At 33.3% G+C, this 23,836-nt stretch overlaps 1 protein-coding gene across 1 annotated transcript in view; it reads right to left on the reverse strand.

Annotated features, from left to right (window-relative positions):
* Positions 1-23,836, reverse strand: part of LOC129219210 (ras suppressor protein 1-like) — a 122,140-nt gene that overhangs the window by 47,277 nt on the left and 51,027 nt on the right. The window contains 2 exon segments of the mRNA XM_054853535.1: positions 5,763-5,830; positions 13,986-14,036. Coding sequence (XP_054709510.1) covers positions 5,763-5,830; positions 13,986-14,036 — 119 coding nt within the window.

Consider the following 23,836-nt stretch of genomic DNA (forward strand, 5'->3'; position numbering starts at 1 on the left):
ATGTTTTAAGTGGGGTTCCTCAGGGATCAGTTTTAGGGCCCCTTTTGTTTATTATATTTATGAATGACATCAATGAAAATATTTCTGGAAGCATGAATTGTTTTGCTGACGATGTAAAAGTTATGGGGATTGTCGAAAATGAAGAACAAGTAAAACAGCTGCAAGAGGATTTAGATCATATTACTAAGTGGGCAGATAAATGGGGTATGACAGTTAATGTAGGGAAATGTCAAGTGCTACACTTAGGTCATGGAAATAAGCGTATGAGATATCGTTTACAGGGTTCAGTCATAAATCAGGCAGAAAATGTTATGGATCTGGGTGTCTTTATAAATCAGGACTTCAAGTTTAGTCAACAGTGCAGTATTGCTAGTAACAAAGCCAACAAAATGCTTGGGTTCATCAATAGATCTATTTCAAACAAATCTAAGAAAGTTCTTCTGCCTTTATATAGGAGTTTAGTAAGACCTCATTTGGAGTATGCTGTTCAGTTTTGGTCGCCTTATCTGAAGAAAGATATTTTTGTATTGGAAAGGGTTCAAAGAAGGGTAACTAAATTAGTAAGGGGACTCTCAGATTTAGATTATGATACCAGACTTAATAGGCTTAACATGTACAGCCTGGAGCAAAGGAGAGTCAGAGGAGACATGATTCAGTTATTTAAATTTATCAAAATGAAAGATGTAAATGGATTAAATTTTTGCGGGAAAAGCAGGACAAGGGGTCATTGTTTTAAGCTATTTAAATCTCAGGCTAACTTGGAAATCAGGAAAAACTACTACTTTAGCAGGGTCGTGGGCACTTGGAATAGCTTACCGGAAGAGGCGGTAATGAGCAAGGGGGTGGATAGCTTTAAGAGGGCCATTGATCTTCATTGGGGACTAATTAATTGACTAGGACCAGCCTAGCTGGGCCCAGAGCCTGTTGCTGGTCGTCACATTTGTAATTGTAATTGTAATATTCACCGAAAAATAGGTGAAAACTTATGTTCGTTGCTTCCTGCCATACACGCACTATCTGGAGCAGATTGTACAAGTAAGTTTGGTACCAAAAAATCTGCTCTTCATTGTGCATCTGTAGAGTATCTGGAGAGTTTTGGCGTATCATCTGACTGGATTTATATGGAGCAAAGCCTTAAATCTGCAGAAGAATACTTAGGGCAAGTACTGCAAAAAGGGTCATTCTTTAAATCTTTAGATGAACTTAGGTTATGGCTGTATCATCATACGAAAAATATTGAAACTGATAAGTTGCCGCCTACTAGCAGAAGTGCTAAGGGATCATATTTTTACACATACCTACAACGACATTGTATTGATGATATTGCTGTTGACTTAGATCCTTGTGAATTTGGTTTGGCAGTGGTAGATGATGATTTGATGCGAAAAAAGAACTTACGGAGATTTCCAACTGATTTTATTGGAATATGTAATTGCTTGAAATGTGCCAAATCTTCCTGTACTTGTAGAGCAAATGAAGTGACCTGTTGCTCTTTCTGTAAGTGTAATAGTACAGGTTTGCAACCAATTTGTAACAACCCCTTTTAAATATAATTTTACTAAGTGCAACAAAAAAAATAGTTATTCAGTTATAGTAGTAGTAAAAATACATTGCTATTCGCCTTAAAGACACTAATTGTAACTTACTGGCCAAATTTTAATTTTTGTTGGTTAAGTATTAACATAAATTTAGGCTTATATGGGGACAAAAGCGCGCATCCGCCATCTTTGATGACGTCATAGCTAAAAAATGTACGAAATGGCAGGTGTCAACATAAGCTCTAAATACTCTTTAGGACACCTACTAAACATTTCTGAAGAAAAATTCTCCGTACTCAATCTTCCTATCGAAGTACTAAGCATTTATGAGAGCGAGCGGCCGCCATCTTTGATGACGTCATAGCAAGAGAAGTGACCAGGTGACGGATGTCCACCCGAGTCCAAAATACTTTCTAAGACACCTACTAAACATTTTTGAAAAGAAACTCTCCCTACTCGAACTTTCCTACAGAAGTGCTGTCAGATCCTGAACTATTATGGATAAATATCCTTTTACTTGAATGGATCTACGTTTAATCGACTGGAATGAACACTGACTTGCGGGACACGGTACTGAGCTCTCACCTGGAATATTAAGCAAGATCTTTTAATTTCTGCTGGTGGTACGGCGGAGGACTATTATTGATAGCCATTGGCTTCTAATAGTTGAGACGAAACCCCAGTGTCTAGTTCCAGGAAATCTTGTGTTCATTTATCGCGTATGGTGCATTTAGCCCTATGTATTCCTGAATGCTAGCTTTTTTGGAACTGGACACCCTCTCTTTAGTTTTTAGTTTAAACTTTTGGGTCTGTTGACCCTAAGATGAAGGTTCCACTGCTGAGGAGTTCTGGCTTCATCAACTTAGTCTTATTATTAGTTTTAGTATTCTTATTTGTTTAATTTTGTAAATCCCTTATGTGTTTATTGTTTGCATTTTGTAATAAAGGGTGTCCCAAAATTAACGCAAAATTTGAATTTGCCACCATTTTTTCCATAAATTGTTGGCAGCCATGAAAAAAGAACAATTTGACAGTTGAGAGTTTAGGGTTAGTAAAAATTTGGTGTTATTGTACCATACAGCTAGAAAGAGTGAAACATTTCAATTACTGCATAAGGCATTTCCTGGTCGCGTACTCTCTCATTTCGGTGATCAGAATTGCCACTCTAGATCGTGTGATTTAACATTTTTAAATTTCTTCTTATGGGGTTATTTGAATTCAAAGGTCTATGTCAACAAGCCCACAACCACCCATGCATTATTGTGTTGCGATACCGAGCGCCAATAACAGTAACTGCTTGACCAGCCTCAACTTTCATTATTTTTGAAACAATTGTTCAATAATGAAAGCACGTTATTGTATCGTATAATGCTCCATTTTTGATTACCCTAAACTCTCAACTGTCAAATTGTTCTTTTTTCAGGGTTGCCAACCATTTATTGCAAAAATGGCGGCAAATTCAAATCTTGCATTAATTTATGGACACCCTTTATATATGAGCCGTTCAGAAGCCAATACGGTTAAGTCCATTTTTTGATATTTTCTGATTTTTGAAAAATTTGATGAAATAAATAATAATCTTCTTAGTTATTAAAGGATTTATTTTTTGGTTACTTTTTTCTAGGTTAGACAGCCCTTTTTTTAATAGCTTCTGAATATATTGTATAATAATTTCAGAAGCCATTTTGAATAAGTCCAACTTTTATCAATATTTTTTTACATAAACTTTGAAATAAAAATTAAATTATCCTTCTTCTTTCGATATTTGTTGGCAACACTGAAAAACAAGAAATTCGTAGTACAAGAAGTCATAATCCCAGACGCAGCTACTTAAATTCAGATCTTTCTATTGCAAAAATGTATAACCTGTATGTCGAACAATGCAATGAAGAGCAAATTGTACCAGTAAAGGAAAAGTTTTATTACCATATATTTTCGACAAAATTTAACTTACATTTTAAGGAACCTTCAAAAGATACTTGTGCAAAATCAGATTATTTGGTAATAAAAAAACAATCTACAATAAATGAAGAAAAAAATGCAGCTGAAGTTGAACATGACGAACACTTGCGAAATGCAGAAATTGCCCGTAATAGTATGGCTAATAATCGACTAAGAGCTGCAGACGAAATATACGTGTTTAGTTTTGATTTAGAAAAAGCATTACCATTTCCGAAACAATCCACATCAGTGGCTTATTACAAGATAAACTTATATGTATACAATGAATCTTGGTTGCCATGAATTCAAGACTAACGAGAGCTACATGTATGTTTGGCCTATAACCCAAGCATCGCGGGGTTCACAAGAAAAGTCATCGTGTTTAACTAAACACATTAAATTGTACGCAAAGGATTTTCAAAAAATTATAATGTATTCAGATTCATGTTCAGAACAGAATCGAAACATATTAACTGTCTTAAGTTTACTGAAATTGGTTCAGAGTGAAGATATAAAAGCTGAATCAATTGAGCTTGAATTTTTATTAAGTGGGCACAGTTATTCGCCCAATGATGCTGATTTTTCAGTTATAGAAGCTTATGCAAAAAAAATCCGTATATTTATAACCCTAGTGACTGGTATCATATAATACAAAATAGTAAAAGAAAGAACCCTTTCAGAGTTGTCGAAACAAATCCACAAGAATTTCTATCCACAAAACCATTGGAAGAAGCTGTTACCAACAGAAAAAAATCAACAAGTGGACTAGCAGTCAATTGGCTTAATATGAGATGGATAAAATTGGAAAGGTCAAACCCAAGCAGCATTAAGTTCAAACATAATTTTGACGAGGATGATACCTTTCATGTAATTGATATTTAAAAAAAAAAGGTAGGCCAGTAAATTTAAAAAATATAACTCAACCTATATTATATCCTAATGGCAGAACAATTTCAAGAGAAACAAAAAAGACATCATGTGTTTATTAAAGTATGTACCTCCAATTAAACACGACTTTTACAGGACATTAAGGACAACACATGGAGATCAAGATTTACATTTAAATAACTCGGAAGAAGATGGTGTTTGTTATGATGAATAAGCATAAAACTTATGACAATAAATGTTATTTTATTATTTTTACATAAATTTCTTATCTTTTTCAGCTGCCAAAAGGTATAAGTCCTAAAATTTTTACGATGCTGTCATTATTTCAACAAATACTTACCTTTTTATTTGCAAATCCTGTACATATCTTGTTTTTTGCAGAGTTTACATCTCGAAAAAAGATTTTATACACTTTTCTAATTAAATTAATAAACCAAGAATTTTGAAAACTAATGTATCAAAAAGCATTAATTTTCTCAATTTTTGTGTTTTGGACTTAACCACATTGGCTTCTGAGCGATATATATATATATATATATATATATATATATATATATATATATATATATATTTGCTTAATTTTATATTTACTTGGCTTTTTAGTTTTGCTGCGATGCGCATCTATGGGCTCTTGGTGTGGTCTTTTCAATATTTTTCACTTTTATTATTATTTTATATATATATATATATATATATATATATATATATATATAAAAACATGAAAATAAAATATGATATTTAACTTTGTTCTGGACCCTTACTTTGACATTAGTCTAGATTTGAAATGTATAATGTAAATTGAGTGAAAATATTGATGACAAGATAAATTATAATCATTTGATCACTACAGATCATTGTGAATTGTTCTTGAACAAAATGCATAGATAATGACATTTCTATCACACCATACGAAACAACAAACCAAATGAATTATTACAGGCAACTTTTCAGAGAACTGTACATTTCTGATTAGAGATCCTTTTCATCCAGGTCACCAAAATTTTAAGTTTAAAATAATGGAAAAAAATCCCACCTTTCTGACTTTCATATAATTTAACCATTTGTATTTCTTAATTTTGATATTTTTACCTTAAATCAATTTTTAGAAGCAGTAAATAATATAGCTTGATTCAATTTGGATGCAACTGAATTTAAATTCCCAAGAGGGATATACAGATATATAAAAGCTAAGCAGCAATGATAATTTATCACTCTTTAAAAATTGCAATAGAATTATTTATAAATGCAACATGTAAGAACAACTTATTTTCGAATTTATAAACCATTTTCATCATTTGAAAGAAGAACACAATTGACTTGTGTCAAACAGAAATTATGTTGAAAAGGGTAATTTATAAGCAGAGTTTGAAAATGTTCAATAATGATGCTAAATACCTCAATATGATTGTTGAAAAGATTAAGTGTTTCAAGATTAGGCAGATTTGCAATGACAGGAGAGACAACTGAAAGGAAAATAATAAAACTTAAAATGCTAAACTCAAGTTTTAAAATCAAAAAAAGAAAAACTTTTAATTAAATATTTTTTAATATAGAAATTATAAAAAATGAAAAAGTAAAGAGTCTGTAAAGCTTAAGAAAAAAAAAACAAGTAAAAATAAATACTAACATTGATAATAGTAAAATAACATAACACTCTTAAGTAGGATGACTTCTAGATCCAACTTTAAACCTTAAAATATATGCAAATGATGGAAATGTTCCAATCATGGGTGGATCCCCTCCCCTCTGGAAAAATTTCAAGAATAGTTAAAATCCCAACCCCTTTTTTTTTATCAAAAACACAAAAATTTCCATTATAATGCGAAGTCTATTAATAAGCAAAACAATGAGAGGGCACATTAAAAACAATAGATTAGTATTTAAAAAAATGTATTATTACAACTAGAATTTAAAGTACAAATAGCAATCATCTGGACTTCAAAAAAGTTATTATTTTCCTATTAACAGTAAAATAGCAAATATTAAAACAAAAAGCAAAAAGTTAATATACGCAGCAACATTAAGTAGTTTTCGAAACATAGCTGAAAAGCTTTAAAAATTCAGACACATAATCCATAAATTACTATTGTATTACCCTGCATTATCCGTCATGCTGCAAAATTTAGGGGGTCTCCAGATTTTCAATATCACTTGCCTGGTCCTTTCCAGCATGTCGGAAGAATCGAAGTTATGAAAAAAAAACATTTGGCTCTCTGTTTAACGACGCTGTATTTAACGACTTTCTCTATTTAACAACGGCTTTTCACGGTCCCAGATGGTCCACTGTAGTGTTAAAAGCATTCTATTTAAGAACGCTTTCTACTTAAAGACTATTTTTTGTGGTCCCTTCAAAATCGTTAAACAGACAGTCAACTGTACTATAAAAGATATATGTTCAGATTGAAAATGAATATAAGTTCTTTTCATATTTTATTAGTATTAATAAACATTTTAATTTTGTAAAAATATTTACTAACAATGTCATTTGTTATTTTAACAAGAAAATATTGTTTAATAATGAATAAATTTTATAAAAATTAAATTAAAACTAAGTAAGCAAGCATTTAAGCAGTAATTTACTGCCCGCTAAAGAATTTACCATAGCTATCCAATAACTAAAAAATAAACTTACCTCTCTAAAAGGAACCTAAAATAATTTATTTAAAAAATTATTTAAAAAAATTTGCAGTGATAATGATTGCTTCTGAATTGATTACTTTATTGGCATGTAATTAAATTCAGTCATAATGACCTACCATAAATAACCAGCACATATTATAGACAATACATTTTTTTTTTTTTGAAAGAAGGTTACTTTCGGGATTTATTTATTTTTTCCTTACAGTGGTTTGCTTTCTGATTTTAACTGAATAGGGAAATTTACTTTTGTTTTGTTGCAAAATAAACCTCAAATTATCCAGCATGCTAGAAAATTCTAATTTCCCCGCATACTGGAGAACCTCGCCTTTTTCTGGCATGCCGGATAGTGCGGGGTAATAGGGTATTAAAAAAAAAGTTCAGAAATGCAAAATTCGTTTCTAAGAGTATGTATTGTGAAAATACACTCGATTCTTATTTAAGATATTTTTTGCTAGATCAGCAGCAATTCATTAAAAAATATTCATCTTTTTAACAAACGATAGACGATAAATAAAAATTCACACCTATTTCCACGAATGCTCAACTTTTGCATTTTATCAGTGTGTAATTTCTTCAACACATACGGTTAAGAGTAATTTTATATACAGTTAAGAGTAATTAGAAAAGTATTAGTCATGTGATTATATGGAAAAAATATGTTATTACGATAACTTGAAGTACAAAGGGCATAACAGAGAAAGTCATCAGGCATAAAAAGTAACAAAAGCCTGTTGCTGGTCGTCACATTTGTATTTGTATTTGTATAATATACACAGGGGTCACCTAAAATAATACACTAAGCATGGCTAAAACATTTGAAAACAAGCGAAAGTTTAACAGTGCATGGGATGATCATAGAAAGCAACATAAATTCTCTCGCTTAATTTGACACTATAATATTTTATAGCTGCTTTCAACAAATTTTGAAGTCATGTTTTTCCAAAATAGTTCCCTCTCCTAAACACTGATTGAGCTATATAGCACAATTTTTCACAGCAAACATTTATTATTATTGATGAAATATTTAAATTGTTTAAAGTAGAAAATTGATTTACTTCAAGAAAAGTGAATTGGAAAACTTTACCTTGAACATAATAATGATTTTCTGTTTCAAATTATGTCACTCAAAATCAGTCATTTCCTGTGGATAGTTCAACTTGAAATTAACCTATCAGTATTTTTGCGCTTCCTTTTTAGAACTAAAATGAGTTCTGTATGAATATAGCATTATTTTTCATTTCTTTGTTACATTGTAATGAAATAAATTGTTTTCAGCAACATCTAGTATGCCAACTTGATGAACACGTACTTGTTTAGCTGCTTCTGCAGGTAGGAAAGCACCGCCATATGTTATAGCGTTACAACGTTCTATTCCAGGGGGTCTCGGGGAGGGCTGGTGGAAGTGGGAAAGGTATGTTCTGGCTTAAAGCACTTGATTACTGATTTTAGCGAAACTTCGAAATTAAGTTGTGCACTTAGTATTTAAAACAAAGATATATATTGTAGATACTCATTTTGTTCAGACTTTTAATCTCTACAAATTTTCTGCCTATATGTATGGCCATTGGAAGCGTTATTTCTGTGATTTTGTTATATTCATGAAAAAACAAGGTGTTTTTTGTCACTAATTTCGACGTAATGGCTAAAGCTCACTTAGTAGAAGGGCGAAAACTTATTATGGTCATTCCAGACCCATACGGCATAAATAAAAGCAACTTCCAGCTTTCCACCAATTACTTCTGAATTCAACTCCCCAACCACTGAGCTATTTAGGAAGTTTTAAGTACTGTTTTTTAAACCCTCTTTCCCAGCTGAAATTGAAAAAAAAAAAAAAAGTAGTTCATGTGAAGTTTAACAAGAATGGAAACAATGCCAGAGGGAGGGCATGGCCACCCCACTAAAATTAAAAAAATATTAAAGTGTATACCAAATAGGGTAACGGCACCAGTAACAGACAAGGGTCCAATAACAGACAGTCGTAAATTTGGATTTAAATAAGAATTTTAGGCGGATAAAACTGAGGTTGCTGCAACCCATGAATTTGGTGCCACAATCTAGTATTATTTAAAGTGAATTTTATGAACCAGTTGGTATTTACAAGGCAGAACAGCCACCACGAGTCTGCCGATGTTTTATGATCATTTGAATTTAATAAGATTTTAAATCTAAAAATAAAGAACTTTTGCACATTGTCCATTACTCATCCTTTTCTCATCCTATGTGTTACTGAGTATCATCAGAATTGTCGGTGTCTGCTACGGCGGGTCAGTTTTTGGAAAAATAGAATTAACTAATTCAGAGGATTCAGAAACATCCAAGCGTTAGATAAGATGTAGTTGCATGAGAGAAAAATAGTTTTAAAAGTCTAAATACATTAAAAGGCTCAGAAAATTGAGTTAACCTGAGAGCTATGTCTTAAGTATGTCTGTTACTGGTGCCGTTACCCTATTTGGGATCATTCAGCATAATGAACTCGTCTTGTTAGATGTGTTTACTTTCCCACGGGGGTAAGAACAGGGATATGTATTGGGATGTGTCCGAAAGATTTATGACTGCGGTGTCTCCCACAAAGCGAGCAAGAATAGCCAGATGGTTTCCGGTCTCTTTGGAAGGTGCGCATAGTTTTGCTGTTAATGGCAGATAAAAAATAATCACAATTTTGAAAGCTAGAGAAAACTTCTGTATAGTTTCATATGTAATTCAATATAAAAAATGGTATTTTGAGAAATAGATGTAGCAAAGGCTTGCTTCCAAAGACTTTGCTAACCACCAAAATTTTCGGTCCTCCGTTTTTCGAACCGCAAACGCGGGATACTTTGGACTTAGCGTCCTTCTTAGGCCCAAATGGATAAAAAGATACAATGTCCACTGTTAACCTCTAGGGCGCAATTTTTCAACATATTTTGACAGATTCCACTAGAGAGCATCTCCAAGTACTCAATTATGTATACCAAGCAGTTCTATAGCTCTGCTCAAGAAGCAACACCAGTGGTTCTGCATTCCTTGTGTAAGTACCTATTTGCGAGCGCTGTTTACTACTATGTGCCAAAGTATAGTTTTATTTCTCATTTCTGTATAGGTTTTTTTTTTTTTTAATTGACAATTACAACATATCTCTTTACCTAAAAATCATGACCTACTTTGGCCCAGCATAAAAACTTGAAAATATCCACCAGAGATTGGGAAAAGTAAAAAATAGTTAAAATTAAGACTCAAAACTGGAAAAACACAAGAAAAAACCTGGAATGCTCGGCAACGGATAAATAGAGAGATTTCAGATGCAATTCATCAAGGATCAGTTACATGGCTTTCATTATGGAAGATGAAGAGGAATTAAGAGTGGCAGGAGATTAAGAAAAAGGTTTACCCAGTTGCATTTACTTCTTACTGTTAAATTCATTGGAAAGTTTATGTAATTTTATTATTGTAGAATGGAATGAGCTCAGGTTTCCAAAGATAGCTGTTCATGCGAGAGAAGAAGGAGCGAATGTTGAGAGCAAAAAAAAAAGGAATGCACCAAAAAGTTTTGGGAGTGAACGAAAACTTAGGATCCTTTGTTTTTCGAATGGTGTTGTCTTAGTAATATTATTCAACCTCCAGAACTGATGAAAAGATGGCTTTTCTCCGTTGGTAATTTCTGAGACAATAACTAGGTATGCACACATATTTAAAAAAAAAGTAATAATAATAATTTTCCTTAAAACAAATATGTGTGACTCTAACTTCTTTTAAATGTATTTTTCATTCAAATAAATAGTTTTTTAAATGAACACACATATTTCTTCGACTCTAGTTAGTTCTAGAGTGGTTTTTTCTTGAATCCTTATTATTTGGGGGCGGGTTGAAGTTGAGGGGACTCCTTCGGTAAGTTTCCGAAATTCAAGTCCGAAATAAAAACATTTTTCTTAAAGAAGTGAGGTGTTCAGGGCTATCCCATAAAAATTTTCAGAATTGAAGCCCTTTTTATGAAAACTTTGGCTATCCTTAATTATATTGGGAAAGAAGGGTGCGTTACATTTCTCGTATTCGAACGGTCGCTGTCACAGATTTTAATCGACACAATAGACTTTTCTTTTTCATTTAAGGTTGGAAAAACTGCATTTTAAAATTTTATAGCTTGAATTTAGCGCTCCTGAGGTTTAACCCCCGGGTAGAAGGAAATGTCCCTCTGCTCTCCTAAGCTACGCCTTTGGTCATGTTTTGAATTTAAAATAAAGTTTTCTTGAGTAGCAATGATACTTTGCGCCGTTTAAAAAAAAAAAAAAGTAGCAGCGCCTGAAAGGGAAAAAGCATCTGGTGGTGGGAAAGGAAAGGTGTCAGATGAAATTAGAACAAACAAAGACAATCTGACATTATAAAAAAGCTCAACTTAAACGCTATTAGGTGTGATAAAATGAAAATGAGAAGAAAATACAGTTTTTTTTGTAAGAATGTGCAATGTTGTAATATTGATTAAAAGGAAAATATTTTTCATGGAAAAAAAAATTAAAAGATAATTGCTGCTCAAGGCGTCGGCGCACCAGGAATTTTCCGGCATCTTGGTGGCCCAGTACGCCACTGCTAATGACTACTAATAGCTACAATGTGGCACAACATTTTGAATCTTTGATCTTGCTTCTTTTATTTTTTCCTCAAATTACTGTAGAATTTTTTGCAACAACTGTGACGGAACCCTACTCATCCTTCGGCGGAACCCAAGGGTTCCGCGGAACACACTTTGGGAATCGCAGCTCTACGTGATGTAGTTTTAGACTCATGTTAGAAAACTATGAGACCTAATCATCTTACTCAATTAAACGGTCTCAAAAATGATGATTTCAGTATAAAAGAGCATTTTTTGACGAGTTTATATGCATGCTACTCATAATCTTATGAGCTCAAACTCACATAAATACTGGAACGAATCAACAGCCAAATCTACTTTAAGATCCCAAAGTTTCATGCTTCCAGTGTTATAAAACTTTCCGTAACCTTGACCACAACATGGCAATTCTTCTCACAAATCTTATCCGCCATTTTGAAGCACTATATTTTGAAGACCCTAGATACTCGGTATTCGGTTCTCGGAAGCTGAAAATTTGCATAGGTTAGTTTCAAAGACATCTCTACACCTCTATAAAATTTCATCCCATTCGAGGATGATCAAGCAGGGACAGTTAGAGAAATTTAGGTCACTTAGAAGACGCGTGGGTTCGGAGGCTGTCTTATGATTTATATTGATTGAAGTTCTGAAAACACAATTTTAATTTACATTTTGGTCGAATGGATTGTCTCCAAAGGAAATGTTTCAAGCTTGAAGGCCTAAAAATGAATCTCTTTTAGTCTCAGTGTTTGAGGACTGTCCCTACAAAACTTCAACATTAAAGCTAGAAAAGCAATAGTAAGCTTTTTTTATGGTATTGTTAGGGGAAGGAGATTCTGGAGCCCATCTTCATCCTAAAAACATATTTTAAAGCTCTCTTAGGCGACGATTAATATACATAAGAGCAGTTTCACGCCTGAAGTAGTTTGAAATTGAAACGCCAAAATAAATTTCATTCGATGTTTGTTCCAAAAAGAGGTGAATATTATGCAAATTGGAAAAACAAAAAGCTAGAAAATTTATTCAAAAGAAGTGTACTAAAAATGCAATTTTAAGTAATCTTTGGTGACATTAGGGAGAAGCGGGGGCTCACCCAGCAATTTTTAAAAAGCAGGTCTAAAAGCAGTTTTAGGCTCTCTTTGTAAAAGTATTGCAGTATTTAAAATCTTCGAAAATTCGGTTTTATCCAGTGCAAGTTCTGACCTCATTGGGAGGAAGGGGGGAGGGGGCTATAGCCCCATCAGCCTGAAAATAAAGTAAAATATATATCTGTGTGAATTTGAAACAGATACCTTTAGATTGAAAAACCTTGATAGCATCAGTACGAAGCTATTCCCTCCAAGCCTTCCCATGCTATTGCAAATCACACTGTAATCTGCTGTATGTTGTGACGGAATGGGAGAAAGAACTACAGTTCCTTTAGCCCTCCCCCCTCCAACTCGCCATTAATACGCCAGTGTATATATTTATTTAAATATAATGAATATTTAAATTCGGAAAAACATTGAAGTATTTGAAATCTTTTGAAATTTTGGTTTTGTTTCAAGTTATTTCTGACCTCATGGAGGGAGGGAGGGAAGTTGGGGGGCTATGCCCCCTTAACCTGGGGATGAAGTTAAATATATATGGCTGGTTTAGTTTGAAAGTTATAACTTTTAGATTAAAAAAAAAACAATTGCAGAACGAAACTATTTCCTCCAACCCTTTCCATTCCATTGCAGATCACATTTTAATCTGTTTTAAGTTTTGACCAAATTTGAGAATGGGAGGGACTACAGTCTCCTAGTCCCCCCCCCCTTCTAAAAATATACCACTATATGTAGCAGTTATATTTAAATGTAATGCATACTTAAATTCGTAAATGTATTGCAGTATTAAAAATCTCTTAAATTTTGATTTTATCTATTGTAAGTTGGGACCAAAGGGGGGGGGGGGCTGTAGTCCCTTTAGCCCTCCCACCTCCGCTTGGATCCGCCACTGATTATCACTAAGTCCTTGAAGTCCACATCACAAAGCAATACATCTGGGGAGAGAGGGGGAGGGTTGGAACAAAAATATCCAAATGCTAATAGATAGTGCTTCCATTTGTGGTGTGTTGTTTGAGCTAAGTTGAACCTTCGCCAAAATGATGCTCAAATTTTAATAGAAGACACTCAGTTTGCTCAAAATCGGGTATAATACTCTACTCAAACTCTGTTTCCCGAGTGGCATCAAGGACAACAACAAAGTCAGTAATTTTAAACTAAATGCATTCAGCAAATAAGATATTATGAAAAATCATTTGAACAATCATCATCATGCTTTAAGGAAAAAAAACTTCTCAAAAGTTGAAATTATTTTTCAATAACTCACATTTATAACATAATTAAAAACTACATTAATACAAAGAGACTCACCAACTATTTTATTATGGCTTAACGTCAATCGAGTGATATTCTGTAGGATAACTGCAAGAAAACATAATATAAACATAAATTGCAAGAAATAATAGTTTAGTAATAGTATTTTACATTCATTATCTAATATATAAAAATCTGTCACGGTGTTAGTTATTGAACTCCTCTGAAACGGCTCGACCGATTTTTATGAAATTTCTTTTCTGCATTTGGTATGTATGAGAATAGGACAAAGTATATTTCATATTGCTAGGTAATTAGGAAGTCCCTTTTTAGAATTGTTTTCGCCACGCTCCGGCAAAATATCGGAACATGGCCCCACTAGTTGGCGTTTTGAAAACTCTCAATGATTTTGTAACAAATAATATGTTTGAAACTAATTTGGGGACATGATTCAGTTGTTTAAATTTATTAAAATGAAAGATGTTACGGGGCTGAAGTTTAGCAATGAAAACAGGACAAGGGGTCATTGTTTTAAGCTATTTAAATCTCAGGCTAACATGGATATTAGGAAAAATTATTTTAGCAGGGTAGTGGAACCTTGGAACAGCTTACCAGGAGAGGTGGTAATGAGAAAGGGAGTAGATAGTTTTAAGAGAGTCATTGATCTTCACTGGGGATTGTAAATTGTCTAGGATCAGACTAACTGGGCCCAGAGCCTGTTGCTTGTCGTCACTTTTGTATTTGTGTGTGTATTTAAGCAAGGCTTTTGCAATGGTTCTCAGTTTCGCTTTGATTCTTTTATGGAAATATTTTGATAATTGGGAAATTTGCGATTAAAAAATGGAAAAGGGAGGGGGGGTAGGAGGGGTAAATTTTGGGAATATAAGTATTTTAGACACCAAATAAAAGAAATACACACAAAAAAGTCAAAAAATCTAATACATAAAACTGTCATGTCACAGTGTTTGTGTTTGAACCCCTCCGAAACGGTTCGACCTTTTTTTATAAAAAAAAATTGTGTGTGTTTGGCAGGTATGAGAATAGGTCGTAATGTATATATCATACCGATAGGAAATTAGTATGTCTATATCTAGAATTTTTTTGGCTACCAAGTGTTAAAATGACGCAACACTTTGGCAAAACATTGAAAAATCCTCAAAGATTTAAAAATTTTATTTGTTGCCATCTGCTATTTGTTAACAAATAAAATGTTTGAATAATTTAAGCAAGGCTTTTGCAATGATTTTCAATTTCGCTCTTTGATTCCTTTACAGGGATATTTTGATAATTAGGAAATTCGTAATGAAAGAATGGAAGGGTGAAACTTGGGGGGTTATTGGTATTTTTTGAATCCCAATTAAAAAAAAAAGTGTCAACAAAAAAAATTCTGGATAGTGACATTCTGATTATACCTCTGGTAGTTTCGGCAAGATGCACTTTTTTTTTTCAGGGAAGGGGGGGGGGATGCACCATGTTAAACTAGGAAAAAATTTCTCATTTTGCCAATTCTTGCTGAAATATGATGTGATGATGACATTGCATTATCCGTTGCATCATTTGGCATTGCAGTAACTTTACTGGATGGATGCAGAACAGCTCATTCAGCATTTAAGCTGCCACTGAATATTCAAAATAATCCAGACGTAGTGTACATCAAAAGGTAACGAGGCACTCTGTTACTCTCTTCAAGTGATTTCAGACAAACATTTCCGTCATTCTACATTCAAAAGTCGCCGATGAGATTAAAGTTTACTTGAAATCCTCGCCACTGTATTGTAATGTTAAAAAGGTCCATCTAAAACATGTACGTCCAAATGCTACAGGATCTATTTACTGACAAATTCTCGGACCCATTGTTAGATATCGACGAATGAAAATTTGAATGCATAAAATTGCTCCCTAATTTCAGCATCATCTCATTGACTGCGATGTACACACACAATACATGCATCATGCAGGGCTGGCAGAAAGAGCCATATTTGGCAGCAAAAAATGTGGAGGTTGACGATTTATAAACTTCGAGATACAACCTGGCAATTTGGTATCATACAAATTGATCGATACAGTTTGCAATGATACAGTTTGCAATTCGGACAAAGTTGTAAATTATCCAGCAGAGTTTTTGAATCCTAGAAATAATTTATGTGGCAGAACAAGGTCTGCCAGGTCAACTAGCATACAATATAATAGGGGGCGCCACCCACCTGCGATAGGTGACAAATAATGATTTTGATGCTTTTCCCCCTCAATGTTCTGTAGATTTTTTAATTCATACCTCCGGCCCCTTTAGGTTTAAAGGGGAGATAGGGCTGAATGGCTTCCCCTAGATGTCCTGTATCTAACTGTACCAGTATTGACCTAGTAGACAATAGATGACAGTGTTCGAAGGAGATAGGGTTACAGACACATGGACACGCACAGGTTTTAATAGTTTCAATTATTTGAAAAATTTCATAGTAAACAAAAGAAATAAAAAAATACTAAAAAGTAAAAATGTAACCAAGAGAACCTTTAGAAATAATAGTAATTGAGAGAAATAGAAATAATTGGGAAAAAACTTTTTGACTAAAGAACAATCAGGGGCGGATCTAGAGGGGGGCCATGGGGGCCATGGCCCCTCCCAAAGCCTTGTGTTTGTAAGAATTTTTTTTAAGGAAAAAAAAGAAAAAAAAATATTATGAGAATATATATAACAAAATTTAACACATGTATTTTACTGAAAAAGAAGTATAGGTCTTAATTGGAAAATAAACTATATTCCTATACTCAAAACAAAACTTTTATTTCCAAAATTTTTCTTCATCTTTTACATCATTTCTTAATTCTAACTACAGATACTTGGACCATCTCTAAATGCTTCTGTTCTCAGAGTTTACCTATTGTTCACAAGACCAAAGAGAGCCTAAATTTTCGTTTTTATGGCTTTAATTTCGAAACTAGGAGGAGAACCCCTTTTCCCATGCCCTTTCACAAATGCCTTGATATGTAGCAAAAAATTGCATTTTAAGTCTTTTATTTGGAAAAAATGTCAATTGAAACTAGCTTATCCAGCCCTTATTACTTAACTTGCTTAAAAGGAACTTAAATGATTTTTTTTTTGGGGACTTTAATTACAAACGAGTTTTGATAGGACCCCCTCTCTCCCTATTTTATATCGTGATGATAGTTTTAAAAGGAGGTTTTTAGAAGAGCTCACGAATCTTCCATCCCTTTCTAAAGTATGTATAAATATAGTTAAAAATCGAATTTTTGGAGCCTCAAAGGCAAAATACTTCCCGGAAGGAAGGATTCTAAGCACCTTCACACTTCCTTTAATGTAAGCAAACATTACCTAAAGGTGTATTTTGAGGCTGGACAGCTGAAGAGCTAGAAGAGAACCCCTCCTCTTTTAACTTCTCAATGTATAATAACAGAATATTTTGGTTTCTAAGCTTTATTTTCGAAAAGTATTTTGGGGCCAGCGCCCGAAACCTGACCTTTCTCCGTACATCATCAAAAATAGACAAAATGCGTTTTTAGTTTCCTAATTTTCAAAAATTGCTCGGAAATTTAAATTTTGAAACTTTTTTGAGGGAGATTTCTAAATCCACCTCCTCACCTAATATTTCGATACCCTGAAAATTAAGTTTTTAAAACTTCATTTTAGTAAAATTTCTGGGGAGTCATCAGGGCCTAATTTCCTAATAGAGTAGGCAGTTTCCTAGGGCGGCAAACTTTTCAGGGGCGGCAAATTTGCTATTAGAATACACATTTTTTGAATGTAAATTTCTTTAAAGTAAAATATTAGCATTCTTTCATTTTCCACAGAGACAATTTTTTCTTGTAATTTATTAATGATTACTTTCACACATCTTATGAAAGTCAAATGTTTTTCAATCATGGTACAGTGAAACCTGTGTAAGTTGACCACTTGCGGTGCAGTACTTTGGTGGTCAACTTAGACAGGTGGTCAACTTATAAAGGGGGTAATGATTTTTTTTTTTTGTAATTCTTGCACCATGTATTCATTTCTTGACTAAGTGACACCTACTCTTTCTGTTCAACTCACTTTCATTGTTTAGCATTACTTTGAAACAATAATTTAAGATATTATTCAAATATTTTTAGAGATTATTTTCCCAGAATGACGTATAATGTGTCATGCAAATTTAAAATTTCAGTAAATTGATCAAAAAGAAAGTCTTATTGTTTATGAAAAGTTACTCATTTTATATTAATAGTTCCTAAAAATTTATAGCTAATCAAAAATGACAAATTTTTTGCTTAACAACAAAAGAAAAACAAGTTTGGAGAATAAAAGGGTTCTTAGTAGTTTTCCCCATGAGGTTAAACTCAAAAGGAGATTTAGTTATGCTGCTCTTTCATTTAGTTGGTAAAATGCTGGTCTGGCATCAAAAATATTCTTGGAAAGCTATAAAAAAATAATTTGCTAAATAAAATTTAAAAAAATAAACCAAGTGGTCAACTTACAAAGGGTTTTTTTCAATACTCCAAACCAAACTTGGTGTTCATTAGTGGTCAAGATAGAGAGGTGGTCAAGTTACAGAGGTTTTCCGGCTGGTTAAATCGGCTGGATCCGCCACTGAGAACAATGTACTGTTATTTGAACTTTTAAACAGAGTGACAAAAAAAAAAGAAAGAAAAGTACATGATCTTCAGCATTTCCCCCCTAAGTCTGTTACTTTCATAACAAAATTAAACACTTGAATGTTAAAAGTTCAAAATAAAAGAAGAAAATAACTTATGTTTTACATCATAAGAAGGACACTTTTAACACATCATCACCCACAATTTTTGTTTATGAATATATTTTTAAAAAACGCAACCTATGCTGTCATTTACATGCTAATGAAATTAGAATGTTGTCAACTAGTTTTAAATGATTTTTGAACAAAATTGTTTAATTTTTTTATCACTGTACTAGGACTCTATTTACTCACTGTACTAGGCCGATGCTTGTAGTACTCACTGTACTAGTATACTACTACTCGTAGTTTTCACTGTACTAAGCCGATCCATCGGCGCCGATGCTAACTTGCAGGAAATATCGGTCCATCTGCCTTAAGAACATCGAAAAGCTGATGGAACTGCCCGATGTTTTCGGAAAAAAAGGACCTTTGCTGTTTTACTTTTAATACAAAGTAAAGGAAATTATTGTATTCATATAAAAAATTTTACTTAAATTTCAATATGAATTTCTATTTTAGTCACCCCTGAAAGAATTTTTAATACTGCATTCAGGTACAAACAATTTAATTGCATTGTTTGTTGTGGCTGGATGTACGTATGTACCCTCATAAGTCATAACTCAAAAATGGTAAGCTGTAGAAGGTTAAATTTCGTATGTGAGGTATGCAAACGTTCCAGTTGTGCACTTCCCTCTTTGTTTTCAATCGAGAGTTCTAAAAGGCCTATTTACTTGTTTTTTTGTGGCTATTAATTACTTATTTTAATGCAAAATTAATAGAGCGTCTTAGATTGATGATCATTTAGTGATATATTGCCGAATTGGAAATCAACTTGGAAACAAATATGAGATAGCAAAACCGGTTTTTGGGATACTTTGTTAGATTCCCGTTGAACCGATGGTAATATTTAATTTTTGGATATTTGTAATATGAATCACAGTAACAGTCTTTTCTGTATCGCTTCGGCGGAGTTACAAGTTTGGGGTCCATCGAAATACATTTTCGGGCCCTCTTTGTCTATCATGGAAGTTGTAAATCATTTATCATAAGCATTTTTGTAACTCCTACAGTGCCCCTATAGTTATGGGGCCTCTCGCGCAACTGCAACTTTTGCGATATTTTAAATTCGCAACTGCATGTCAAAACTAACTGGGGTGCAAATTTTAAAAGGGTTTTTCTGCTCAATGTTTATGATTATTTTGCACTATTTTTTACGACTATTTTTTTATTTTCGAGAACACTTGCGTGCCCTCCCCCCTACCCTTCCCTCTAATTCTGAAATTAAACTCTAGTTGTACTTCCCAGTTGTTTAAAACTAACACCATTCATAAAATTAGAGATTTTTTCCCCGAGCTTCATCTATTGTTTAGAAAGAATTTAGAGCATTAATGGAAGAAATTGATTAAAGATGTTTTGGATGGTGACATAATTTGGAAATTAAAGGGATTTTTGAATTTTTTCTTCGGAAGTGCTGAAGTAGATTCAGAAACTCTTCCGAGGCTTTGGTGGTTTGAAAATGAGGCCAAAGTTAGGGCCGAAGTTTAATGTTGCGAGTTACTCCAAAATCAGAGGGTACCCCACCCCCTTCCCTCGTCGTTTCAAGCATTTCTTAAATATTTAGTGATCATTTATTTTGCTCAAGAAATGTCATTTTGGGTTGCATTTCTCATACTTGTTTCACTTATGTTTCGTAATGCGCCATCTTTTTTGCACCATTTATAGCGATCAATTTTTTTTCTATTGTAAGTAACTATTTTTATGTATTTTTATAAAATCAATGAATAAAAGTTATTTTTGTTTTCATCATATTTTTAATAATATGTTATAGAAAAGTTTCTGCAATTTTTTAAAATTCAGAAAATTATTGTTAAATAGTGCTTCATTAAACAAACATGCATGATTAAACAATCAAATTGTTCAATATTATGTATGGAAACATCAGACCAAGTAGTATAATGTATTAAGTTATTAACTTGGTATAAGTATTGAGTTTGTTTATTGTAGCTGTGTTTTAAGAACCTCGCTCTTTTCATAGCTATTTCTTTTTTCAGCAAAAAAGTTATGTCACTGTTATAGCTTTTATGAGAAATGCAAACATTTCTATTAATAAATTTTAAATATGTATAAAAATACTCTTATTATGATTTAACATTGTAATTTATCTGTTACTCTTTTTGTTTAATTTGATGACTAAAAAAAATGTCTACTTGCAATCTTTCCACTTTCACTGTGCAATTTGTTGACGGGTTCATTTTTTTTCTTAATTTTTTTTTGAATGATTAAACAACATAATTTAATATTTTTTAACCATGTATAGTGTACCTAAATCCTTACATTTTTACATCAGTACTGAAATCTTAGTTATATGTTAAATTTAAAAAAATAAATTAATTGGTTATTAGACAGTGTCTTTGTTTTTCTTCCTTTCTTTTTCTTTTTGGCTGTTGTTCTTTCTCTTTCATCATACAGCAGTCAAAAAAGGAGAAGCATAACTTCCCCCTATACAGATTGTACGTAGCACGATCCAAAAGTTCGGGGGCTAGCTGTATAAAACCTTACCCAGAATAGTTCACATTACCAAAGTACATCCACCTTCAAATGGTCACCTTGAGCGACTATGCACTTCTGCCAATGTTCCATATAACTTGTGGAAACACTCCTGGAAGCCATTTTTCACAACCTCCTGTGATGCAGCTTTATCTTCATTCAAGGACGGATACAAGGGAGGGGTGGTGGGGGCGATCACCCCCTCCTTGAGCCAAGATGCAGGAACTTGCCTTCGGAATATTTTAGGAACTAAAGTTCCAAAAACAAACTTTTATACGATCTTTGCTTATGTTACAAAAGGGAGTTTTCTTTCTCGAAATTTTTTCTGAATTGCAGTCTTAAAAATGCAATTGGGGCACATCTCGTAACACTTTAGTAATAAGGATCGGAACGTTGTACTGGAAGTTTTTCCAAATTCCAAAAAACTCTAATTTTAGATGATCTTTAGCAGTAATTAAATGGGGTTCGGGAGACTCTCCTTTGGAAAGTTTTTTAAATTTAAGTCTAAAAATAAACAATTATACAACACCGATGATGTTAAGGTAAAGGAAGGATGGGATTCATTCCTCCGGAATTTTGTAGAAATAGAAGTTCCAGAAAAAAAAACTTAATTTGAGATGATCTTCCATGATACTAGGAACTGAAGGTTTAGAAATTAGTAAAAGGGTAAAAAAATGAAATCAATTGTCCCCTCCTTGAATACTTTCTGAATCTGTCCTTGTCTTTATCTGACGAAAGAAAGCAGCATCCCTGCAAATGTTTTTTTGCTGTCACCTTCTTCCCCATGATGAAGTTAAAGCAGCAGCTGAAGAAGCCTTATAGGAGGTTGCAAAAAATGGCTTTCAGGAGTGCTTATAAAAGCTATACCAACGTTGGCAGAAGTGCATAGTAGTTCAAGGAGACTATTTTGTTGATAGATGTGCTTGGGTAATGTGAACTATTCAGGGTAAGGTTTTAAAAAGCTTGTCCTCACAGAGACGTACGAACTTTGTAGAAGTAGGGGGAGCTGGGACACATTATGAGAAGTGTCTGGTATGTAAGGGGCAGAAATAGTGGCCCCTTAAAATAATTGGTGGGGGGGGACTTTAATTTTTTTTTTCTACATATGAAATTAGCTTCGAAGCTTCCATCTCTTTTTTTTATCTTGTATCAATTGTTTGTGGAGAGAATGAGGTGATAAAACTTCTGATTTTGAAAGAAGATCAGTCAGTACTCCATGATGAGCACGTAGAAATAGAGGAGTTTCGGGGATCCTCCCCCGGAAATTTTTCAGAATTCTTGTTCTAAAAATGAATTTTTAGGCGATCTTTGGTAATGTTAAGGGGAGAAAAGTTTTGAATACCTTCCCTGAAAATTTTTCGAAATTAATGCCTTAAAAACGCGATTGTATACCATATTTGTCGACTTTAGTGAAAATATGACTCGAAGGATTGTCCTCGATCGATTTTTCGAATCGATTTACATCTCCCGCCCAATATTTCGATTTTGAAGTCTTAAACGTAATTGTAGACAACCTTCAATGATGTCAGAGGAAAAGACTGTACTCGGGCTCTACTTTGGAAACTTTTAAACTTGAAGTCCTACTAGAGAGCGTTTTTCAATGGTGTTATCAGAAAAGGTTCAGAGGTTCCTTCTCGTTAATTTTTTCGAAATTGTAATCGTTAAAACACGCGACTGTGGATCATATTTGTTGGCGTTAGGGGCCCAGCAATTTTTTTAAATTGAAGTCCCAAAAACGGAACATTAAATAATCTCCCATGTTGTTGGATGGCAAGGTATGCAGGGACTCTCTTCCGATAATTTTCAAGGAATCGGAGCCTTGAAAACAAAATTTGAGGTGCTCTGTAATAATTTTGGAGGAAAGGGGAGGCTCAGACAGCATAGCATTTAGAAGAATTTCTTATTTTCTGAGATCTAGAAAAAGGCCAATAGATGAAACAGGAGGGCGGAGAAACAGAACGTTGAAAATGTGTTAAAATGAAGTGTTCGTTATATATTATAGTGTTCAGATAAGTTTTTGTAAAAGTCTTTGATAGAAACTATAAAATATTAATATAATAATACTGTTGGGGTTTTTTTCTGCAATAGTAGATGAAAAGTAACAATTTTATCATGAAAATATATCTGTAAGTGACGAAAAAACCGTAATTTAGAAAGCAAAAAAAACAAGAATAATTGTAACTTCGTAAAGTATAATCTGAGGGGTCAGATAACTTAAAATGAGATAAGTTTTTGGAAAGTTGAAATTATTTGAACAAGTACAAACAATCTTAGCAATCTTTTTTAGTTATGTCTGGAGCACCCATGCTATTCATATTTAAATGCCAAACTGACTCATCACTCCCAGCTTGCTAGACAATCTTTTGTTCCAGAATTACAAAGAAATTAGCCCCAAAATAAAAAATAGGATGTTTTTTCTAATTTGTGTGGTCTTAAAAATGTATTCTAGATGATCTTTGTTAATGCTAGGGTGGAAAAGTGGCCTAGGAGCGTTTTCCTCGGCATTTTTCGAAATTGAAACTTGAAAAATTTTATATTTTTTCTCTAATTACGTTAAGGAGGTTGGTATTTTAGGATTCTTCCTGGAAATTTTTCAAAATTGTTGTTCTGAAAATGCAGTTTTAGACATTATTCGGTGATGTTAATTAGAGGAGAAATCCGGGGCCCCCCTCC

The sequence above is a fragment of the Uloborus diversus genome, chromosome 3, assembly GCF_026930045.1.
Source record: "Uloborus diversus isolate 005 chromosome 3, Udiv.v.3.1, whole genome shotgun sequence".
NCBI classification, from domain to species: Eukaryota; Metazoa; Arthropoda; class Arachnida; order Araneae; family Uloboridae; genus Uloborus; species Uloborus diversus.